Source organism: Periplaneta americana, chromosome 15 (genome assembly GCF_040183065.1).
Source record: "Periplaneta americana isolate PAMFEO1 chromosome 15, P.americana_PAMFEO1_priV1, whole genome shotgun sequence".
NCBI classification, from domain to species: domain Eukaryota; kingdom Metazoa; phylum Arthropoda; class Insecta; order Blattodea; family Blattidae; genus Periplaneta; species Periplaneta americana.
The window spans coordinates 131232428-131256711 of NC_091131.1; the positions used below are offsets into that span (position 1 = coordinate 131232428).

Consider the following 24284-nt stretch of genomic DNA (forward strand, 5'->3'; position numbering starts at 1 on the left):
TATATTGCTCTCTAATGGATATATTCAACTAATAAAGAGATGGTTTTTAAATTACTCTTTTATACGAAATTTGACGTATTTGTAGGCTGTTTATAATACTCCACGAATTTCGAAAAATTTCGCTTAATGTCCAGCTAATCTGGCTTTTGGGGACGTATGGTAATTCTACAGATCTGGATGACACACTTTTGTCTTGCAGGTGACATGTACGTTCACATTGCTGCGCTCCTGACTCTTGTAGCGGCGACATCTTGCTATTTCGATCCGAGAGAGGCATTATCTCGCCAAGAAGTATTAAGATGGAGAAACCTCACACGCCTCCCGCAGTCGCTGCGACCCAGTGCCTACCAGCTGAAGGTGTTTCCACGCATCAGTGATGGTTACTTCAACGGTAGCGTTCTGATCAACGTCACTTGCCACGAGTCCACAAGCACTGTAATCCTGCACGCTCATGAAGTTCTCAACATTCACCAAGTTAACATCAGCATTCAGTGAGTCACCTACAAAATAGCATTAAAAATACATCAATGTCTACCGTATTGTACGCAACAGTTTCTTTCTTCATTTTTTCCTAAAACGACTCTAGGATCAAAACGTTCTTAACATATTACGTATTGAATTTACAATAAAATTCAGAATTTAGATGACATTACAAAGATAGTACCTAACTATTGATAGTGCCCTTAAATCAATATATGGGGATGAAGATAGAACATGTGAATTTTAAGGGGCAGCAGGAATTAAATACACTTCGATAAAAATATTAGAATGGATCTGATCTAATTAAATAGGAATGGGAAAGAAAATGGATAATGTAGGATAATACAGAAATATACTATTTCTTGCGAGATACCAACATATCTTCTTAAACGACTCAAGACGACTCAAATGCATTGGCCATATTATTCGGACTCAACTTAAATACAGATAAATCACAGGCTATCTTATTTTCGAAAAAAAGATTAATCCCCTCTATTAATATGCTGAACCTTCCTCCTGTGACTCTGAATAAAGCGATCATACCATTCAGTTCAACTGTAAAAAACCTGGGAGTTCATTTTGAATCTAACCTTACCTGGGACACGCATATCAAACACACGTGTAAGAAAGTATTTTCCACTCTTCACTCATTAAAAAGATTGTACCACTATCCAGCTAAATTAAAGCAGACGCTTGTAAAGACTCTTATTATGCCTCATTTCGATTATTGTGACGCTTTATTCAATGATCTCACGGTGGATTTATCCCAGAAACTGCAACGTGTTCATAATGTGTGTGTTCGTTTCATTTGTAATGTCCGCTACTACGATCACATTTCGCCTTCTTTCGATAAATTATTGTGGCTCAGGTTAAATGAGAGGAGAAAGTTACATTCCCTTTCTCTCTTATACCGAATTTTGCACACCTCTACTCCCTCTTACTTATCCGTCCGATTCCACAGTCTATCTCAGTATCATAACTTAAATACTCAGTCACAATATGATAACACGCTAAAAATACTACTCCACACATCATCTCTTCATTCTTCATCTTTCACTGTTGCTAATTCTCGTCACTTGAATTCTCTGCCGCCTGAAGTCAAGGGCTGCCGAACTTTAATTTCCTTTAAATGTAAATTAGAAAAATATCTTATGATGAGTTGCCAGACCTAACGCGTTGCAAATATTTAATGGAATGTGTTCCACTGTATATATTTTTATTTTTTTATTTTTATTATTTTTTTTTGTTTCTTATTTTTATTGTGTAATCATGTAAATCGTGTTTATTTATCACTTAACGCCAATATGTATCCCACTGTGTTGTTTTTTATTATTAATATATTTTTTGTGTACATTTTATTCAATTGTCGGTTTCTGGTTTAATTATGTGAATCCTACTTAATTGTAATCTAATACTAATATGTATACTAATGTGTTTATTTTTATTTCTACTGTGTACATTTTTTATTGAATTATCGGCTTTTGTTTTTATGTGATTCGTATTTGATTCTAACAACATAATATGTAATCCACTATGTTTATTTTTATTTTATGAGGTAAATTTTTATGTAACTACCTCTTTTGATCTCATTAAGTACCTAAATTGTATCAGTATGTAATTACTTAATTCTGATCCACTTTTATGTTCAACTATGTAAGCAAGTTTTAATCCTGGTTGAATGTAAGAGAAGGCCTTACGGCCTTAACTCTGCCAGGTTAAATAAAGCCATTATTATTATTATTATTATTATTATTATTATTATTATTATTATTATTATTATTATTATATTATCAGACCTCCGTGAGAAAAAAATACTGAATACATTTTTCAAGATCTTTAATTTGGAGGTGAGTTTTGAATTAAAATATTTTTTTAATTTCCAAATTAGCAAAAACAGTTCTCCAAAACATAGTGGTTTGCAAATAAATTACTAATTTGGCAACCAAGAGTAATCACTGTGTGTAACGGTCGGTGGTGGTGGTGGTGGTAGTAGTAATAGTAGTGTATTAGTAGTAGTAGTATTAGTATTATAAGTACTATTAGTAGTATTAGTATTAGTACTAGTATTATTATTAGTATTACTAGTATTAGTAGTCCACACCTGTGGAGTAACGGTCAGCGCGTCTGGCTGCGAAACCAGGTGGCCCGGGTTCGAATCCCGGTCGGGGCAAGTTACCTGGTTGAGGTTTTTTCCGGGGTTTTCCCTCAACCCAATACGAGCAAATGCTGGGTAACTTTCGGTGCTGGACCCCGGACTCATTTCACCGGCATTATCACCTTCATATCATTCAGACGCTAAATAACCTAGATGTTGATATAGCGTCGTAAAATAACCCAATAAAATAAAAAATAAAATAAAAAAGTAGGCTATTAGTATTAGTAGGAGTGGTAGTAGTAGCCCAAATTTTGTCAAATATTCTTTTGAGAAGATTAACTCCATATGTAGAGAAATTATTGGGGATCATCAGTGTAGTTTTAGGCGTAATAGATCAACTATTGACCAGATATTTTGTATTCGACAGATAATGGAGAAAAAATGGGAGTATAAGGGTACAGTGCATTAGTTATTCATAGATTTCAAAAAGGCATATGACTCGGTTAAGAGTGAAGTTTTATATGATACTATGCGCTCCGCTGCACTTATTAGAAATAAATATAAAGTAATTATATAATTAAAATAGAAAATTGGGTCCAGGGAACATTCGTGTTTGATAGAAGAATAAATCGTTTAATATGCTACTTAATTTAAATTGTATTTAAATAATTAAAATGGTATCATTTTGGTCCAGAGAACACTCATTTGGTTCAAATATAATTCGTTTAACATTTTTTTAAATTAGTCATGAATGCATCCTTTAATAAATCACTCCAAATTAATAGAGTTGATTGTGTACGAAGATCATTTTTATGTTAACTTTACTGTGCGTCTTTCTTTATTTTGTTAAGTTTATTTTATTCACGCCTTAACATCTGTGGTCATGTCGCGTGTTTAGAATGTGTGGGTATATCAGTAGGCCGTTTTTACTTTTGTTGAGTTCCTGTTTCTATTGTGTGTTGTAGATGGCTTGTGTTCATGTAACTGATTATAGACTTTGATTAATGTTTTTAGTATTGGTAATTGAGGCGGTGATGAATAATGGCATGTATCTTTCCAATCCGGCATTTGCCTTTATGACTAAGGGAAATCATGAAAAACCTCAGTCAGATTGGTCGGCCACGGGGTTTGAACCCGGGACCACCGAATGCGTGTCTCAAATGCTACCCCCGAGCCAACTCGCTCGGTTGTATATCATTGTTTATGCAAATAAAAAAATAATTTACCCTACATAAATATTATTTTAAGAAACACAGGAAACAAATATGGGTAAATTATGAGCGCAGGAACGCCATTTAATGACACCTTTTAAAATAACTCAGCTCCAGTGATCTCTATGGTAAAATGAGTGTATAAAATTAGAGTATTTTATGTGGACCAAATAAAGTTGCAATAATCAAGTTTTACAATATTTCGACAGAATATCAAGTTTTCTGTGCGTACAGATTTCTTTTCATCTTACCTCAGTCCTCATTTGTAGCATTACATACATCTAGAGAAACTACAAATTTAAAATAGTGAAGGTTAATTTAGCTTCTGAGATTATACTTCATAAAAACACACAAAATATTCTCTGTATATTAATATTGATAAACGTCAAGGCCGCCTTAAATAGATGGAGTCATTTGTTTTAATTTCATTGTAGCCATCGTCGTCGTTCCTGCAATAACTCCTTTGTCACATATCGATTTTCACATTTTTGCTCTATTAAATAACTTAAATAGTGATGCAGCAAATAATACACTCTACTATGTATAACTTAATTATATTTCTTTCTTTCGAAAATGTAAGAATTCACGATCTCCTACGCACTACTGCCATAGAATGAATACATTTTATGCAAATCTAGTCTTTCAGGTAAGGCTCCCTGTAAAGCAGATTTGAATAATTTCAAGGGAAAAATTGTTCCGGGGCCGGGTATCGATCCCGGGACCTCTGGTTGAACGTACCAGCGCTCTTTCCAACTGAGCTACCCGGGAACTCCACCCGACACCGTCTCAACTTTTCCCTTTATATCCACACAACTCGCATGGGCTGATGAAACGCCAGAGACCCACATCGAGTGTACACAGTTGTGTGGATATAAAGGGAAAAGTTGAGACGGTGTCGGGTGGAGTTCCCGGGTAGCTCAGATGGAAAGAGCGCTGGTACGTTCAACCAGAGGTCCCGGGATCGATACCCGGCCCCGGAACAATTTTTCCCTTGAAATTATTCAAATCTGCTTTACAGGGAGCCTTACCTGAAAGACTAGATTTGCATAATATATATACGTCACTGTGTACGTTAACAGAAAACCACAATTCCAAGTCACACAGAAAATGTGTGCACTCGATGTGGGTCTCCGGCGTTTCGTCAGCCCACGCGAGTTGTGTGGATATAAAGGAAAAAGTTGAGACGGTGTGTCGGGTGGAGTTCCCGGGTAGCTCAATTGGAAAGAGCGCTGGTACGTTCAACCAGAGGTCCTGGGATCGATACCCGGCCCCAGAACAATTTTTCCCTTGAAATTATTCAATGAATAAATTTGTTTTTCTTCCTACTAAAAAATTTAATATTTTGCGCATAGAAGTTTTGGAACAACGACACTATAATCTGAGGCGGCGGTGGAAATGTATTGTATTGCTATTTAAATCTCTTGTATATCCTTAAATATTAGTCCTATCAAAATTTTTCTCGGAACAAAACTTATCGGAAATCATTTTCAAAGAAACTTTTGTTATGTAACATTTTTCACAAAAATCAATAATAAGCGAGATATTTCGGTTTATTTAATTCAGGCCCCCTTATAACCCCCCTTTTAAATAGAGTATTTTGAATGCTATATAGCCTAAAACCTAATTTACAACGAATAAAATTCATGTTCCAATTTTCATCGAAATCCTCTCAGCCATTATCGCGTGAAAAGGTAACAAATATCCAGACAGACAGACAGACTTAAATATCAGTCCTATCAAAATTTTTCCTGGAATAAAACTTATCGGAAATCACTTTTAAAGAAACATTTGCTATGTAACATGTTTCACAAAAATTAATAATAAGCGAGATATTTCGGTTTATTTAATTCGGGCCCCCTTACAACCCCCCTTTTAAATAAAGTATTTTGAATGCTATATAGCCTAAAATCTAAGTTACAACGAACTTAACTTATATTCCAATTTTCATCGAAATCCATTCAGCCATTGTCGCGTGAAAAGGTAACAAACATCCAGACAGACAGACAGACAGGCATACAAACAAAAATTTCAATAAAGCGATTTTCGGTTTCAGGATGATTAATTATACATGTTAACACCAATTATTTTTGGAAAAGCGAAAAATACCAGAAAACTTTCGCTTACAGATTTAATATTAGTATAGATTCTTATTGAATTTGGTATTCCCAAGAAATTAGTTCGATTAATTAAAATGTGTCACAGTGAAACGTACAACAGAGTTCGTATAGGTCAATTTCTGTCAGATGCATTTCCAATTCACTGTGGGCTAAAGCAAGGAGATGCACTATCACCTTTACTTTTTAACTTTGCTCTAGAGTATGCCATTAGGAAAGTCCAGGATAACAGAGAGGGTTTGGAATTGAACGAGTTACATCAGCTGCTTGTCTATGCGAATGACGTGAATATGTTAGGAGAAAATCCACAAATGAGTAGGGAAAACACGAGGATTTTACTGGAAGCAAGTAAAGAAATAGGTTTGGAAGTAAATTCTGAAAAGACAAAGTATATGATTATGTCTCGTGACGGAAATATTGTGCGAAATGGCAATATAAAAATTGGAAATTTATCTTTCGAAGAGGTGGAGAAGTTCAAATACCTTGGAGCAACAGTATCAAATATAAATGATACTTGGGAGGAAATTAAACACAGAATAAATGTGGGAAATGCCTGTTATTATTCGGTTGAGAAGCTTTTATCATCCAGTCTGCTGTCAAAAAATCTGAAGGTTAGAATTTATAAAACAATTATATTACCGGTTGTTCTTTATGGTTGTGAAACTTGGACTCTCACGTTGAGAGAGGAACATAGGTTAAGGGTGTTTGAGAATAAGGTTCTCAGGAAAATATTTGGGGCTAAGAGGGATGAAGTTACAGGAGAATGGAGAAAGTTACACAACACAGAACTGCACGCATTGTATTCTTCACCTGACATAATTAGGAACATTAAATCCAGACGTTTGAGATGGGCAGGGCATGTAGCACGTATGGGCGAATCCAGAAATGCATATAGAGTGTTAGTTGGGAGGCCGGAGGGAAAAAGACCTCTAGAGAGGCCGAGACGTAGATGGGAAGATAATATAAAAATGGATTTGAGGGATGTGGGATATGATGATAGAGACTGGATTAATCTTGCTCACGATAGGGACCGATGGCGGGCTTATGTGAGGGCGGCAATGAACCTCCGGGTTCCTTAAAAGCCAGTAAATAAGTAAGTAAGTAAGTACGTACGTAAGTAAGTAAGTAAGGTAGTAGTAGTAATAGTGGTATTAGTATAAGTAGTATTAGTAATATTAGTATTAGTAGTAGTATTAGTAGTAATATTAGTATTAGTAATATTACTAGCAGTTCCCAGACAAATTTTGTCTCATCTGTAGGCCTAAGTATCGTAGCAGGACCGTATTTTGTGACCCTGAAGATACCACAGACGAACAAAACATGAAAATAATTACAACATACAAGGGAGGATGGGCTCAAGTATAAAGGAGAAATAAATGTAACGAAAGTGACATATGCTTCACATTAATATAGATTTCACACGTATCAAAAAATATCAGTTATTTCTTCATGTTCCAAATTACAGTATTGTTTATAATTTATTTTCTTGAACTACTATAAAAACATAATTTGCTGTGTACTTAAATATGAAGATAAATTTGTTTTCTGGATTGCTTACAGAATAAATTCTCAATAATTCTAAAAATAAAATAAATTCTTAATAATTCTAAAATGAAATATTTTATAAATTCTACAGTTTAAATTGACATAATGTCATTATGCCTCTGATTGAGGTTCTGGCTGATACGTACAGTTGTCAAAAAAAAAAAAAAAAAAAGTGGCCGCACTCGTGAACAGCGAAAAATTTCTAAGTCCACTTTGGGTCACGGCGATGTTATACGATGCATGTCCTTGTAGAAGCAGTTCCGGAACTATGGAATTATTTAATACCTGCGTCTCATAGACCAGCGGTAGAGTGCTTGCTTAATGATTGGTAGGTTGGGAGTTCGAGCCTTGTTCAAGTTTTCATTTTAATTTTTAATCGTTCTTTAGCGATATAAATAATATTCAAATTATAATTTGTATTCTGTTACCGTTCTTTCGCGTTATAAATAATATTCAAGTTAGCATTAATATTCTGTTATCGTTCTTTCGCGATGTAAATACTCTGAAATTATATAAGAAATTATTGTAATATAAATAACCATTTTTCTTTGTAAAATAGGTAATTTTATTTGAATAATTAATTCTATATTATATAATATCTTATATTAATTAAACAAACCGATATTTATCATTTATATTATGTTATCGTTCTTTAGTGATCCTGTATAAATAATATTGAATTTATTTATATTCTGTTATCGTTGTTAGCGATATAAATAATATTAAATTTATCATTTATATTCTGTTATTGTTCTTTAGCGACATAAATAACATAAATTTAATATTAGGTTTGGAACAATACAGTTGCATAATACTGGTGTTAGTTTTTTCTTTTTACATTATTACATTATATTATCTTCAAACACAATAAAATGAAAAGGAGTGACGCGGAATTGAATCTCAGACGTTTACATCAAAATTCCGACGTTCTTCCGACTGAACTACGAGGGCACAAGTAAAGAAACATTTGCGGAAAAATTGGCCCAATTCCCCTCCAAGATTTTCTGATGATTTGTAGAAGTTCGTCCAGGATGCGGGGGACAAAGGCTAATTGGGATTTCGCGGTATCTGATCGGGTCAAAAATCCTGATAGAACTAATATTCAATCCTTGCGGTGAATTTCGGTGAAGTCCGGAGGGCCCAATTAGTCAAATCCACTCTCTTCACCGCCACGCTTGGGCCCCCTAGAATCTATTAAGATTCGAAAGGGACAGTGGTGTGCGGAAAGCAACGAGAAGTTAATGCATTTATCCTTCTCAAGAAAAACTGCAAACATGAGCAAAGGAAGCTTTTAACAGAAAAAGAAGCATCTTCTGCGACCTCTGGAAAAAGAACTAAGGAACAGACTAGTGAAGTGTTTTGTGTGCACTTTATGAGGAAAAAACATGGACATTACGATGAAATGAAGAGAAACATATAGAAACATTTGACATGTGGATGTGGAGAAAAATGGAACGTGTGAAGTGAACAGACAGAATAAGAAATGAAGTTGTGTTGGAAAAAGTGGATGAAAAAAGTATGATGGTGAAACTGATTAGAAAGAGAAAAAGGAATTGGTTGGGTCACTGGTTGAGAAGAAACTGCCTAGTGAGGGATGCACTGGAAGGAATGGTGAACGGGAGAAGAGTTCGAGGCAGAAGAAGATATCAAATAATAGACGACATTAAGATATGTGGATCATGTGCGGTGACTAAGAGGAAGGCAGAAAATAGGGAAGATTGGAAAATGCTGGGTTTGCAGTGAAAGACCTGTCCATGGGCAGAACGCTTCTGTATGTCCAGGATGCTTGGAATGTCGTGGCTGAGAACAGTAGTTATTTGAAAAGACTCTAGTCGATTCCATGCCCACTCGACTGCAAGAATGCTGGGTGACTTTCGGTGCTGGACCCCTGACTCATTTCACCAGCATTATTACGAGTACCTTCACCTCATTCAGACGCTAAATAACCAAGATGTTGATAAAGCGTCGTAAAAAAATAATCGCATGCAAGATGTGATCGAGATGTGGGAAAGATAGATTAAATATATTGAATCGTGGCTTTTTGTTTTGTTTTTTGAACGATTAATTGTTTGAATGTTCTAAGGCAGACGCCAGTAAGTTTCTTTTGTTTATGCCACGAAATATAACCTATATTCCTCTCTCAACGTGAGAGTCCAAGTTTCACAACCATAAAGAACAACCGGTAATATAATTGTTTTATAAATTCTAACCTTCAGATTTTTTGACAGCAGACTGGATGATAAAAGCTTCTCAACCGAATAATAACAGGCATTTCCCACATTTATTCTGTGTTTAATTTCCTCCCAAGTATCATTTATATTTGATACTGTTGCTCCAAGGTATTTGAACTTCTCCACCTCTTCGAAAGATAAATTTCCAATTTTTATATTGCCATTTCGCACAATATTTCCGTCACGAGACATAATCATATACTTTGTCTTTTCAGGATTTACTTCCAAACCTATTTCTTTACTTGCTTCCAGTAAAATCCTCGTGTTTTCCCTAATCATTTGTGGAAAATCGCTTTATTGAAATTTTTGTTTGTATGTCTGTCTGTCTGTCTGTCTGTCTGTCTGGATGTTTGTTACCTTTTCACGCGATAATGGCTGAACGGATTTCGATGAAAATTGGAATATAAGTTAAGTTCGTTTCTTTAAAAATGATTTCCGATAAGTTTTATCCCAGGAAAAATTTTGATAGGACTGGTATTTAAGTCTGTCTGTCTGTCTGGATATGTTACCTTTTCACGCGATAATGGCTGAGAGGATTTCGATGAAAATTGGAATATGAATTTAATTCATTGTAACTTAGATTTTAGGCTATATAGCATTCAAAATACTTTATTTAAAAGGGGGGTTATAAGGGGGCCTGAATTAAATAAACCGAAATATCTCGCTTATTATTGATTTTTGTGAAAAATGTTACATAACAAAAGTTTCTTTGAAAATGATTTCCGATAAGTTTCCGCGGCTTCACAATCGGGAAATTGACATTTTAATTTGTAAACACCGGAAGTAATGAATTTATTAAAATTCTTGTCGAAAATACTATATAACCTTTTTTGCAATGTGTCATTTGTTCTGTACGCTATATCATATTTAAGTTTCTTAAACGTAGGGTAGAGTAGCATAAATCGCACCGCTTCCTAAATCGCACCACTGCTAGTTTAAAACAAATTACCGTAGTAGTGTGGCATCTAGTGGTATTGTTACAATCTACCATATGAATTTCCACCATGTCACTTGATTTCTGCCACTTCTTTGTGTCAGCAACGTGGTGATAGTGTATCTAATATAATCGCTCAGGTGGATGTATATTTAGCTAACATTTTGTAACTAAATAACGGATTTGTATGCAAAGGAATCCATAATCTTAACATGTTATTCGTTTAAAGATGTATTAAACAACATTTAACTTAGTAGGATTTTCGAACATGTGGTGATTATAGGCTAGAATGAAGGAAATAATAACTTAAGACGTAGTTTCTCAATTCGCACCATTTTGTAGGTGCCTAATTCGCACCGGTGCGATATGAGCAACTGTAGCAATTCTAGCCCTACAAAAGAAGGCTCCAAAAATTTTAACTGAACTAAGAATGCATGAGGTGGGTGCAATATCAAGTGGTGAAAAGGGCGTTAATACAACAAGTATGTGTTGTACAAGCACACCAGGTATTTTGTGCCACCTGTGATAATTTTTAAACGTCAAACAGTGCATCCTTCATTATCAGCTGGTGCTCCTCCAGGATCGTTATTTGTTTGCTCTGAGTCAGATTACAACAGTGAACTATTTGCCGAATAGCCAAACATTTTATTTGCCACTCAAACCTGCAATAGAAAAAAGTGCTGCTTCTGTATGTCCACCTATACGACCCATTCCAAAAATTTAGAAGCTAGATTATCTCGGGAAAATGGTATGCTCCTGTTTCAGCTTCCTCGTCATAATACTCATAGGCCCTGGCTTTAGATGTTTCTATCTTAAAATAATTTCAGACAGCTATATTGAAGCAGTTCTTAGGTTGTTTCGAGATAATCATGGAGAAAAGGTGACGCAGTTTACAGTCTGAACTGCCTGGTGAAGCACATGGCAAATGTGTAACAATAAAAAACGCATTCAGATAGTTTAAATGTTACGTAATTTACGCTCTATTTTTTCAATTTCATTTGAAGATGCGTTACTCTCTTTCATTAATTTCAATAAACTTGTAATATGCATCTATTACATTATTTATTCAAATACTCTTCAATATGTTCAATATTAAAAGCTTTCCTTCATCCTGTTCCCTGCAGATAAAGAGGTGCGATTTACGAAACCGCAGGTGCTATTTAGGAAACCAGTTGCCTAAATGGCATCACTGACATGTGTTTCGAAAATGTCACTTTAATTAAAAAATATTAAATTAAATTCAAGGATTCTTTTTTAACATGGAAGGTAAATGTTCTGGGAATGTATCTCTGTAAAGGAATACAGAAAATAAAAATTGTATTATAAAAATTATAAATTCTAAGCTGGTGCGATATAGCCAGCCTTACCCTATTTGTGATTATGTAAGTGAAAGTATTGCAATATGTGAATGTAAAAAGTTTTTGCTTTCTATTGTTTGGGGTAATATATTGTCTTTAATGAATTTCTTTTGTTTTATATGTTTTATTAAATTATGTATGGTTTATTTTGTATCCATTTTCGGAAGAAATTGTGTAAATAATTTCTAATTCAGTACTGTAATCTTGTTTTTTTTTATGGGAATGCTTACAATTATATTTAACTAGGCTATTGAGACCAACATTCACATTCAAAATTCACAAAGTAAGTGAATTAAGAATAAGAAGAGTACGCCCACTTTGTGACCCAGATTACCTTCGTTAGATTTCTGTTCCCCCCCCCCCCCTTGAATACACTATTAAGTTTTCAAACATTTCGTGTATTTCGTTAATACCAAAAATCACATCCTAAATGTAAACTATCACCACCACCATCATCACTATGCTATTATTACAATACAAAACATTGTTTTACAGCTTTGCTTGTAAAGTGTTAATGTGAAGTAATTAAAACAAATAGATGCGAATTTAAGAAGTATAATCATCCCATCTATTTCTGCTAATTACATCGCTTTTATTGTATAGGGGCCAAGAAATCGAAATCACCAATGTATCCAGAAATGGAAGTGATGACACCATGACCTTGATGCTCGACAATCCAATCCAAAGCAACGCAGAGTTGTACATGTTATTCAGTGGTGCGATAACAGACTTACGAAAGAACTACAAAATTCGTGGATTATTCACAGACAAGGGAATTACGTAAGTTACGAATCGATCTTATTTACACACATCTGAAACAATTAGATGTAAGACAAAGTTCAAGCATGGGATTTTACTTACATATCAATGAAGGCCGTTTACGTAAATGTCACGTAACACATAAGCGGCTTCAACATTAGGGTTTATAATACAGTTAATTAAATACTATTTCCACTAACTTAATCTAAATAGTTTTATAAATTTACTGACATTTTACGTTTGATTTCTTTCGAATATTTATATTTATATTTATTTAATTATTGCTCGACTATTCCCCTGTAAGCATAGATACTACCTGCTTTTTATGAAAGTATCTTAGAGACTACAATAAAAGTGCAGTAGCATATCATTACTATGTATCTTAAAATTGTCACATTACGTTGCTTTACATTTAAGAATTGTAAATACGACTAATTTTTCTGTACTAAGTTTCTCTGACGGAGTTTCCGTTATGGTGCATATTTCGTAATTTAGAATAATTGCACTGAAATACATATTATTTGAGAATGTAGAGAATATTATTCATTCGTAATTTGATCTCGAATGTGAATGCATTATTGTAACTACGATATTAATATAAATGCAACAACGAATAGCCGCCCAGTACAAGGTTGTAACACTCATTTCTCATAATTATAAACTATTTTAAAGTTTCAATCATATGATTTATCGTTTTTGCAAAATTATTATTTGCTAATACATCTTACAGAAGAAATTTTATGAACGTTTTCGCCTATACGGCACCATCAGATATTCAAATTGTTACAACGAAATCTAAACGTAAGTCTAATAAGGTGTTAACAGTAATAAGCATAACAATAATTTAAATAATTGATCATGTCATAAAATCTAATATTGGTGTGAGAAATGCTCAATTTGACTAATTTGTGTAGATTTGGCCGACTTGCAGAAATCTAAAAAATATATTGTCGTACGCCGGTCTCCGTGGTCGTTCCTCTCCGACGTGTTGTCGAGGTGGGGAGGGGAAACGGGAGTGACGTGACAAGATGGCTGTCGCTTGTGGGTGGGGGTAATAATAAGGAACTGTGGTGAAGTTAAAGGAAAGACTGTTTTAAAGTAACATTTGTTTATTACCGAAATAGCTAACAAAGAAAGTATAACTGTGGTTCCTCCTAGTCCTGTGGTAGGGGTAACGGGAGAGTCGTGATAGAAATTGATAGTTTAGAAATTCGTCCTTGAGGCTTCGATGCGAGGAGAGTTATGAGGGGTGATAGTACAGTACGACTTGAATGAAAGGGAGGTAGGGGTAACGGGAGTGCCTGGGGAAAATCGGCTTGCTTTCATGTGTGTTGTGGGGGGGTAGAATAACGAGAGAGATGGAATCGGGATGATGGTTGATTCTCTAGGTCGAAGGATCAAACACAGCGTACTGTGCGACTTATCGACGTTCGAGAACACACCCCTTTGGATTCGGAGGATCAACACAGCGCACTATGCGACTTACCGACTCCAAGAGGGGGAGGAATGGTGGCCCCTAGCGTTCGGAGGATCAACACAGCGTACTATGCGACTTACCGACACTGGGGGGGGGGGTTGGTGGTCTCTAGCGTTCGGAGGATCAACACAGCGTACTATGCGACTTACCGACACTAGAGGGGGAGGAGTTCAGGAGAGGACTGTGGTTTATGAACAAGCCGGGATAAGTGGGGAGTCGAAGTCAGGAAGAGAAGGGGATGGGTTGGAGGTGGTGATGAGACTAGTAGCGAGACGAGAATAAAATAAGTTTAGAATACGTAAGAAATGAGGAAGATTCGGCTGGTGTAGGAAAGTATCCAGGAGACAGGGGCGCAGCTTGGCTCCCTGTTCCCAGAGTGGTGGCCGTGTGTAGACACGTCCGAACAAAAGACAACCATAGCGTAAGCCTGGTTGGAAGACTGCTGCCAGTGACGGAGGACGCGTTAGAGCTACCTCTTTGCCATCTGGCGAACGAGTGACTGAAGTCGCGGAGATGCGTTATATTTATACCCCTCGGAACAATGGTGGTTGAGGACGCCATTGACGTCACAGTGCCTGGGGGTATTTCTATTGCCAACGTGACTCGTCGCCGCGCGATCTTTGCTTTCTCCCTCACAAGAGGGAAAAAAGCGAGCCAACCTGCTTTCTGAGAGAGAGAAAGCAGCGACTCTAGTTTGCGCGGGTAGGTTTGAACCGTTTAAAGTAGGACGCACGGGCATCGAGAATTGATATACACAACAATCGCCCCTCCTGTTTTTGCCCGTGCGGTACTACTAGTAAGTTATCTAATATAACCCTTACAACAAGACAATTAAATACAATGAACAGAAGTGGAGCATCACAAAACAAAAGAATACACTGAACATGAGAAAATACACAATGAATGAATACAATAACTTGAAAGGCTAATGCTGCCTAGTCCGAGTGTTCATGTTTCTTAATCTATGGAGGTCTCGGCCCCAATCTGTGCTTATCATATTTGGTCTGTATGTTTGGATCATGGTTTGTGAACACCGATCGCGTGTCAACAATCTTGTTTCGTTTGCCTTGCGGCACCACTACACTCGCATCAATAGCTCGTTCGGTTTGATCACACATCGCGAGCGCGCACACGGCGATCTGATCAGGTTGGCTACTGCGTTTTCTTCTTTGTGGAGGCAACACCGGCAATGGTGCTGCAGCGTCGCTCCTAGCAGCCTCCGGCGTCGTCTGGGATGGTGTTGGTGTGCCCGCAGGTCGGTCTGGACTAGGCGGGGAAGATTCCGCCTCCTTGCAGGTGGTCACAGCGCGCCAACTTCCTGGACCGCTGAGCTCGTTGGTCGTCCCTGTGGTCTCGGGAGACCGGATGTACCGAGGGATGTCGGTGTTGCTTGTGACCTCGGAATATGGGCCATCTGATGTCGGGTTGCCGCCTCGGAGTTGATCCGGCATCCCTTCTGTAGCAGTAGGAGCAGTAACTTTGTGCCTGGTGTCAGCGACGTCTTGGGCAACTGTCTGGGACCCGCCAGGGTCTCCCTTTTCAAGTGGGTCCTCCACCTGGGGTACCTCCTCAGAGCAACAGATCCCCTCGACTGCAGTGGGGGCGTGGCTGTCGCTCGTCACCCCTCTCTCCAACATGTGGAGCTCTAGTGGCCTCGGAACTGAAGGAACCTCCTTGCGTCCGCTCCGTGAGGGAGGGCCACTGACATGGCCGGAGAGATCCTGGTACCGTTCCTCCTTAGCGGGATCTCCAGCTAGAGGCTTTACAGGTGGCGGTGGCTGTTGCCTTCCGCCAGGAGCGGCGTCCCTTTGTGGTTCTGGCTTGGTACCTTCCCCGGTTCTGGGATTGTTGATAAACGGTACTACTGCACCGTTTCCCAATCTCAGCTGTCCTTGTCGATAGTCTAGTTGCGCTGACATGTCTCGCAACCATGTATTCCCTAAAATCGCATCAGCACGCAGCTCTGGTGCGACGAGGAAGTTGATGGGCTTCGTTGTTCCCGCAAGTGTGACGGGTATCTCGGCTTCGCCCTGGGTTGCCATTGTCTGCTCGCGTTGGGCAAGATGAATGACATCCTGTCGGGCTCGTATGGTGCTGCCAATTGGAACTTTCGCAGCATTGATGATGTTTCTGGAGGCGGCACTGTCGACGACCGCTGTGGCTGCGAGGGTTCCCATTCGGATGTCAATCCTCGGGACCGTTTCCTCTTCATCGGGAGCTAGGGCCATCTGCGCGACGGGGCTGGAGATCGGGATGTGGCGAGCAGGATCGGTGCGTCTCTGCTGTCGGACCGGACAGTCCCGATTGTAGTGGTACCCCGGGCAGTAGTGGCACCGTGGAGCGTTTGATGATGAAGTGGAATGATGCTTGGCAGCGGTGTGCTTGATGTCGCCCTCCAGAGGAACAGCACGATGTATCAGTTCCATTGTAGTTGTCGGAACCGGATGTCTGAGAAACGGCCGAAGTTGTGGCCGCAGAAGCTCTATGATCACTGGAATGATCGTGTTGGGATCGGCATTAGGAAAAAGTCGCCGATAAAGGAAAATTTTTCCCGTGATGAACTGATCGGCTGCCTCGTTTTCTCGTTGGAGCTTCCCGTAGAGAGAAGCTTGGAGAGTAGCCCTTACAGCCGGGCTGTCGAAGCGGTGAGTCAGTCTTTGTTGCAGTTCCTCCCAGGTGAAAGGAATGCCACTGAAGAGCAGTAGCCAGTCCCTGGCTGGTCCCTTCAGCTGCTGTTGAACGAGACGTGACCACTGGGAGGGGTCTATGTGCGCCTCGGTAAGTAGGTCGCGGCATCTGGAGATGAAGCCGGCCGGATCCTCGTGCTCCAATCCATGGAACTCGGGGAGCACAAGTGGTTGTGGAACCTCGGCGGGGCGAAGACTGCGCATGAGTCTACGCAGCATCTCGAGTTCCATCTGATCTTCGTTCTTCTTCTTGCGACACCAGTCGCAAATGTACGGGTTGCTTTCTCGGAGCTGGGGCTCGTCCTCGAGCCCGAGGCACACTGCATGGTAGAAGGTGGAGCAGGTACCGCAGTCGACGTAGTATTGCCCGCGTCCGGGGCAACCCCGTTGGCAGCACTGGTCTCTGGTGCGTGTAAACATGGTTGGGCGCCACCGAGAAAATTACTCCTCTCGGAAGAGTGAAGAGCTATGGGGTGTTTGTGGATTCGTCTCAGTACCAACTGAGATAAGGCCCCACGTTGGGCGCCAATTGTCGTACGCCGGTCTCCGTGGTCGTTCCTCTCCGACGTGTTGTCGAGGTGGGGAGGGGAAACGGGAGTGACGTGACAAGATGGCTGTCGCTTGTGGGTGGGGGTAATAATAAGGAACTGTGGTGAAGTTAAAGGAAAGACTGTTTTAAAGTAACATTTGTTTATTACCGAAATAGCTAACAAAGAAAGTATAACTGTGGTTCCTCCTAGTCCTGTGGTAGGGGTAACGGGAGAGTCGTGATAGAAATTGATAGTTTAGAAATTCGTCCTTGAGGCTTCGATGCGAGGAGAGTTATGAGGGGTGATAGTACAGTACGACTTGAATGAAAGGGAGGTAGGGGTAACGGGAGTGCCTGGGGAAAATCGGCTTGCTTTCATGTGTGTTGTGGGGGGGTAGAATAACGAGAGAGATGGAATCGGGATGATGGTTGATTCTCTAGGTCGAAGGATCAAACACAGCGTACTGTGCGACTTATCGACGTTCGAGAACACACCCCTTTGGATTCGGAGGATCAACACAGCGCACTATGCGACTTACCGACTCCAAGAGGGGGAGGAATGGTGGCCCCTAGCGTTCGGAGGATCAACACAGCGTACTATGCGACTTACCGACACTGGGGGGGGGGGGTTGGTGGTCTCTAGCGTTCGGAGGATCAACACAGCGTACTATGCGACTTACCGACACTAGAGGGGGAGGAGTTCAGGAGAGGACTGTGGTTTATGAACAAGCCGGGATAAGTGGGGAGTCGAAGTCAGGAAGAGAAGGGGATGGGTTGGAGGTGGTGATGAGACTAGTAGCGAGACGAGAATAAAATAAGTTTAGAATACGTAAGAAATGAGGAAGATTCGGCTGGTGTAGGAAAGTATCCAGGAGACAGGGGCGCAGCTTGGCTCCCTGTTCCCAGAGTGGTGGCCGTGTGTAGACACGTCCGAACAAAAGACAACCATAGCGTAAGCCTGGTTGGAAGACTGCTGCCAGTGACGGAGGACGCGTTAGAGCTACCTCTTTGCCATCTGGCGAACGAGTGACTGAAGTCGCGGAGATGCGTTATATTTATACCCCTCGGAACAATGGTGGTTGAGGACGCCATTGACGTCACAGTGCCTGGGGGTATTTCTATTGCCAACGTGACTCGTCGCCGCGCGATCTTTGCTTTCTCCCTCACAAGAGGGAAAAAAGCGAGCCAACCTGCTTTCTGAGAGAGAGAAAGCAGCGACTCTAGTTTGCGCGGGTAGGTTTGAACCGTTTAAAGTAGGACGCACGGGCATCGAGAATTGATATACACAACAATATAAATTATCTATGTACATTGCATAGAACTCATGTTACATTTGTTAAATGTCACTATTATATAAAAACTTGTTAAAATTTTAAACTATAGTATTTAATGTCTGTGTAAGACAGATTCTGCGTGGTGTTATGCAAATATTGACGTTAACAGTTAAATGGTGTATGTTTTATATGCAATACATTTGTTGAAACTCTTCTATAATTGTTCACCAGGTTCTTGAATTGTATTGTGTAAGTGTGGAATAGGTGCGGCATTATTCATGTTAATTATTTTAAGGTATGCCAGGTTTGATGATCGTTTTGGATTTGTAGTCGTTGGAATGTAGGCCTATATATTAAAGGCGTAATTAAAATGTGTATTGATGAACTTGTGTGAAAGTTGTCCCATATTAGTATTGGAAAGATGCAAAGTTTAACATGATTATGTATGTGTGTGCACTGGAGTGTATGACGTGTTCTCGTTGTGGATTTACTGTGTACTGTGCATTTGCATAACACCACGCAGAATCTATCTTACACAGACATTAAATACAATATTTTAAAATTTTATCAATTTTAACATTTTTTTACATATAATAGTGACATTTAACAAATGTAACTTGAGTTCTATGTAATGTACATTGATATTTCATATATTTTTTAGATTTCACTTTCGGCAAGTCGGCCAAAACTACACAAATTAGTCAAATTGAGCATTTCCCACACAAATATTAGATTTTATTAGGCCTACATATAACTCATGATTAATTATTCAAATCATTGTTATGCTTATTACTGTTAACACCTTATTGGACTTACGTTTGGATTTCGTTGTAACAATTTGAATATCTGATGATGCCGTATAGGCGAAAAGGTTCACAAAATTTCTTCTGTAAGATCTATTAGCAAATAATTTTGCAAAAACGATAAATCATATGATTGAAACTTTAAAATAAATTTATAATCTTGAATAGATTTATCTGAAAAATCAAAAATGAATTGCGAGATACATTTCTCATAAATTGACTTTTTCGTGAATAATGATTGCTATGTGTAATGCTTTCACTCGTATTAAAATCACCACACACATATCTGATTGTCAATCTAGCTCTAAAAAATTAAAAGAATGTAGAGTACAATGTGTTTTTCCCCCATTTTTAAGAACTTCGTATTTGCTGGTTACAACCTTGTTCTGGCGGCTATTCATTAATATCTCTCAAGAAATCACTTTTCCTGGCAGCAAGATATTTATCCAGGAAAACAAAATATGTTATACCTAGCCAATTATTAGATTAGTTCAAAAGTAATTACATATAAAAGGTTTTTGAGTGCTAAATGACATTATTACTGTAGGGTCACTAGGATGAAACGAGCAGATTTCGCGTAATACTGACGCAACTCCGTCTTTGGATGCTAATAACATAATACATACGTTGTATTACTAGAAATATGTTACAAGTAAATGAAAATGTAAAAACTTATTTATACAAAAAAACCAACAAAATATATTAACTTACATATTAAATAAAATAATCAAACAAGATAAATAAAATAGTATATATAAACTCGTTTTATTTCCTTTGAACCGTGGAGATGGGTTGCATTTATATTTATTATTGGATTATTTGAAATTTTAGTGTTCGCAGTAGACAACCGTAGTTTGCATCACGGCAAATGTGTGCAGTTATTGAAAATGCATTTCAATATTTGGGCAATAATTTCATTTTATTTTCCATTAGAGATGACGACACAAAGTTCAGTCTTCTCTATTTCCGAGATTCTGTTATGCATTTAACTAATATATTGCATATTATTTTTTGACCGAACTTAATAAGAAATAAATTATTATTATTATATTATTATTATATTATATTATATTATTATTATTATTATTATTATTATTATTTCTAATTTAATTACCATATCTTAATGTAACTAATACGTACTTAATTGTAGAACTGAAAGTAGCAGTCTAGCGGCACTGGGATAAAACAATTGAAGGTTAGTGCTGCAAAGTAACTTTGCAATATTACTTTCCAGCACTGTCTTATAAATTGCTACTGAAAGTAACAGTCTTGCTATATCACAGAATTTAATACAATAAATTGTACATAATTATTAAAACCTTGCAAATTACTTGTTGTTAATGTTAATAGTTATACTACACGAGGTAGCCTACATTGCGTTAAATTAATTCCTGCACATTATTAAAAATACTATGATCTGAAACAACAGCATTCTTTGTAACTGCGCGTGCACAATCCTTAATGAACTTCTGACATCCCGTCATTTCTGCGAAAGCCCTATCATTATTGCTGTCTTCATCAGGTGACTCATCCTTTAATTCAGTGATCATCAACTCGATGCCCTGTGACGTCATCTCAGCCAGCTCTGAAGCCCGCTGCGCTCATGTTTCGCTGCCGCGGGCACAGCGGAGGCTTGCAATGGTGGCTCCTTTTTCGTGATAATAAATGTTTCTCATACTGATCAAATTAAACTTAAAGTAATGTGAATGCCTAATACTGGTATTTACATTTATGAAAGCAATTAGTTGATAAGTTAGGGATGAAATGAAAGCTGAATAAAACTAAATACCGTACTGCATTTTAGATTACTACTTTACCTTTTTATTTTGTTAATGCATTAATGGACCATTAGTAAAAATATTTCCAGATCTTCTGTAATGCTAATTTTACGGGGTTTCTTAGCCTCTTTATTGCGTACTAATTCCTTAGGCATAGTATTATGCACTATGATCTGGGCAGTGCATGAACTGAAGAATTTTGCAGATTGTATTCAGATGAATTAGCTACTTCTGTGGTGAGATTTACTTATTTTCATTAAAGAAAACAATGGTCGTATATGTATGTGGATCCGAACATGCACAGTCTGTCGAAAGCTGCTGATGAAGCCTGAGAAATCTAATGGAAAATATGAATAAAAATCACACAGACTTTTCCCTGCTTTTATACAGTATAATTATCACCTTCAGTTCATTATCACACTATCAGTCTGTCATTTTTCGTAGTTGAAGCTAAGCAGGAGCACCATCTACATCCACAGTAGATGGGTCTATGATAGAGATAGGGAAAAATAAAATAACAGTACTTTCGGAACAGTTCTGAGAAAATAACAGTTCCAAAAAAAGAACTGTAGGTCGGAACACTCTGTTCCAAAATAACAGTAGGGGTTTCTGATAGACTGTTCCTCATAGGAACTGGAGTACTATGTATAACGTACCGTCCAACTATCTTGTTTGAAACATTCCAGGTAGCCTACCGGTACTCTCTCAGAGACCATAACAGTTCCAACCTAATTGTTCTCTTTGGATGTACAGTAGTTCCTTCAGAGTTCAGTATGTTGGAAGGAGAGCCAAATTTTTACTACAATGAAATTGCAGGGGGCGTTTCAATATTAAATATACAATCTGATTGGCCAGTCAGCTTCAGTTACACTGTTTGCTATTAATATAACAATAAGAATGAAAAAAAATCAATTATAAGGTTGTGCCTATATTATTATTATTATTATTATTATTATTATTATTATTATTATTATTATTATTATTATTATTTCAAAGTCACTGTTTTACTAGCGCTATATCAAATGAAGAAAAAAATTATACAAATTTATATGCCACAATGTATTGTGTTATAAAATTTGTATATTGTAACATTTCTGCCTTCTGAAGGATGCACTGGAAGGAATGGTGAACGAGAGAAGAGTTCGGTACAGAAGATATCAGGTGATAGACGACATTAAGATATTATATGGATCATATGCGGAGACTAAGAGGAAGGCAGAAAATAGAAAGACTGGAGAATGCTGGATTTGCAGTGAAATACCTACCTTGAGCAGAACACTGTGAATGAATGAATGGTAACATAACAATGCAAATGTAGCCCAACTAATCTCAATGTTTATTACAAATAAATTAAGAAGCTTCAATAGAGACTAATATCACGTAGTAGTAATATCCCTTATTTAACAGGAGGAATGATCAAACCATTGCGATGTTTTATGGCTTGCATAAATTAATGTTACATCTGACTGTAACAGCTGTCGTGGTTCGAATTGCATTATGGTCTAAGATTTTTGAAAACGGAACTAGTTCCGAAACAATATAAAATTTTGGTGATTATTACGTTATGTCAGACGCTTGCTGTTATTTCGGAACTGTTCTTTGGAACTAGTACTTTCTTGGAAAGGGAACTCTTGGAAAAGTTCCAGAAAAAGAACGATTTTTTCCAACGCTAGGCTATGAAAATCTTGAAATCTGACATCATACGTTCAAGTCTTGAAATTGTGAATGAAATTCCTGACGACTGTTGAGACATACCGGTACTCTTCTATTCAACATTCAAGCTAGCTTCGGCCAAGAGCCGCTACTGAACGGGAGATAGGGTTGTATACTATCTATCAAAAAGTAATTGGGCACTGTTTTTGCCCCTTTAGAACCTCGTGGTACCACCTCTTGTTGCTATAACAGAAGCCACCCCGTCAGGCATGTTCTCCACTAGTTTGTGTAGGATATCCACTGGAATGCGTCGCCATTCCTCTTGCAATATGGCACTCAGTTGGACAATGGAAGTTGGCCGTATTTCCCGAAACCTCAATCGCCGGTCCAATTCGTCTCAAAGGTGCTCAATGGGATTGAGATCAGGACTCTGTTCAGGCCAGTCCAACCTGTGAACATTATTGTCTGCATACCATTGCATAGTAGCCACCGAAACATGGCATCTAGCACGTAAAATCCTGGGTGCCCAATTACTTTTTGGTAGATAGTGTATAATGCAGAGCATGAAGTAATGCACGCTGGCCCCGCACGGAAGCAGTGCTGAGCGCCCATGCCCGTTTTCGATCGATTTGACGATCACTGCTTTAATTGTAGTACAGATTTCGACCTTACTATTCAAGGAGTCGTTCACATATCCGTCTGCAACCGCCGATGATCTCCGACGGGAAAGTGTAAATTCGTCCGATGGAAATAATTACTTATAATCTGACATGTAGATTCGTCCGCATACCTACTTAATGTCAGCATCATGGAAAGGTAAAATCGTTCGAATGCTAAAGAGAACATTTTCCTTTCCATTTTATCCAGGCTTAGGACTGGCAAGTGGCATGGTTAAAATTTTTTCTCATGAAAAGAAGTGCTTTTAATAATATCTACCATGGACACATATTAAAAAAATCTCGGGTACAGAGGCCAGGTGTCTTAACTATCTGCGCCACCCAGGTGGACTGGACAAACTTATCTTGGATTAAAATGATGAGAAGTAATTTCAATAAAATCTATCAAGTACAAACTCCCTGCTTTATAATTTTCTAGGACTTTGCAGATACGCAGTTGCTTATTCCTGGTAGTTCGTTTAATTATTCTCTCTATGTTTATACTTCGTAGGTTGACGTACGTTTCTGTCTGTAATTCTTTTAAAACGTTGTTAAAATCGTAAATGTTTGGATGAGCAGTATTAAAATTCTTGTCGAAATTTGCATGAAATATTCGCATGCGTTAGTTGTGCGGCAAACGCTATTGGAGTTAACCCACATGTAAGGAGGGAATGCAGCATCTTCTAATATGTAATTATCA

At 38.1% G+C, this 24284-nt stretch overlaps 1 protein-coding gene across 2 annotated transcripts in view; it reads left to right on the forward strand.

The window, feature by feature from the left end:
• Positions 1 to 204: 204 nt before the first annotated feature.
• Positions 205 to 24284, forward strand: part of LOC138715335 (glutamyl aminopeptidase-like) — a 139760-nt gene continuing 115680 nt past the window's right edge. The window contains exons 1-2 of one of the 2 annotated variants that reach the window (XM_069848146.1): positions 205 to 491; positions 12572 to 12748. In XM_069848146.1, the coding sequence (XP_069704247.1) occupies positions 205 to 491; positions 12572 to 12748 (464 nt within the window). Of the gene's footprint in view, positions 492 to 12571; positions 12749 to 24284 lie in introns of those variants that run through there. The other variant, XM_069848148.1, reaches the window with a different exon arrangement.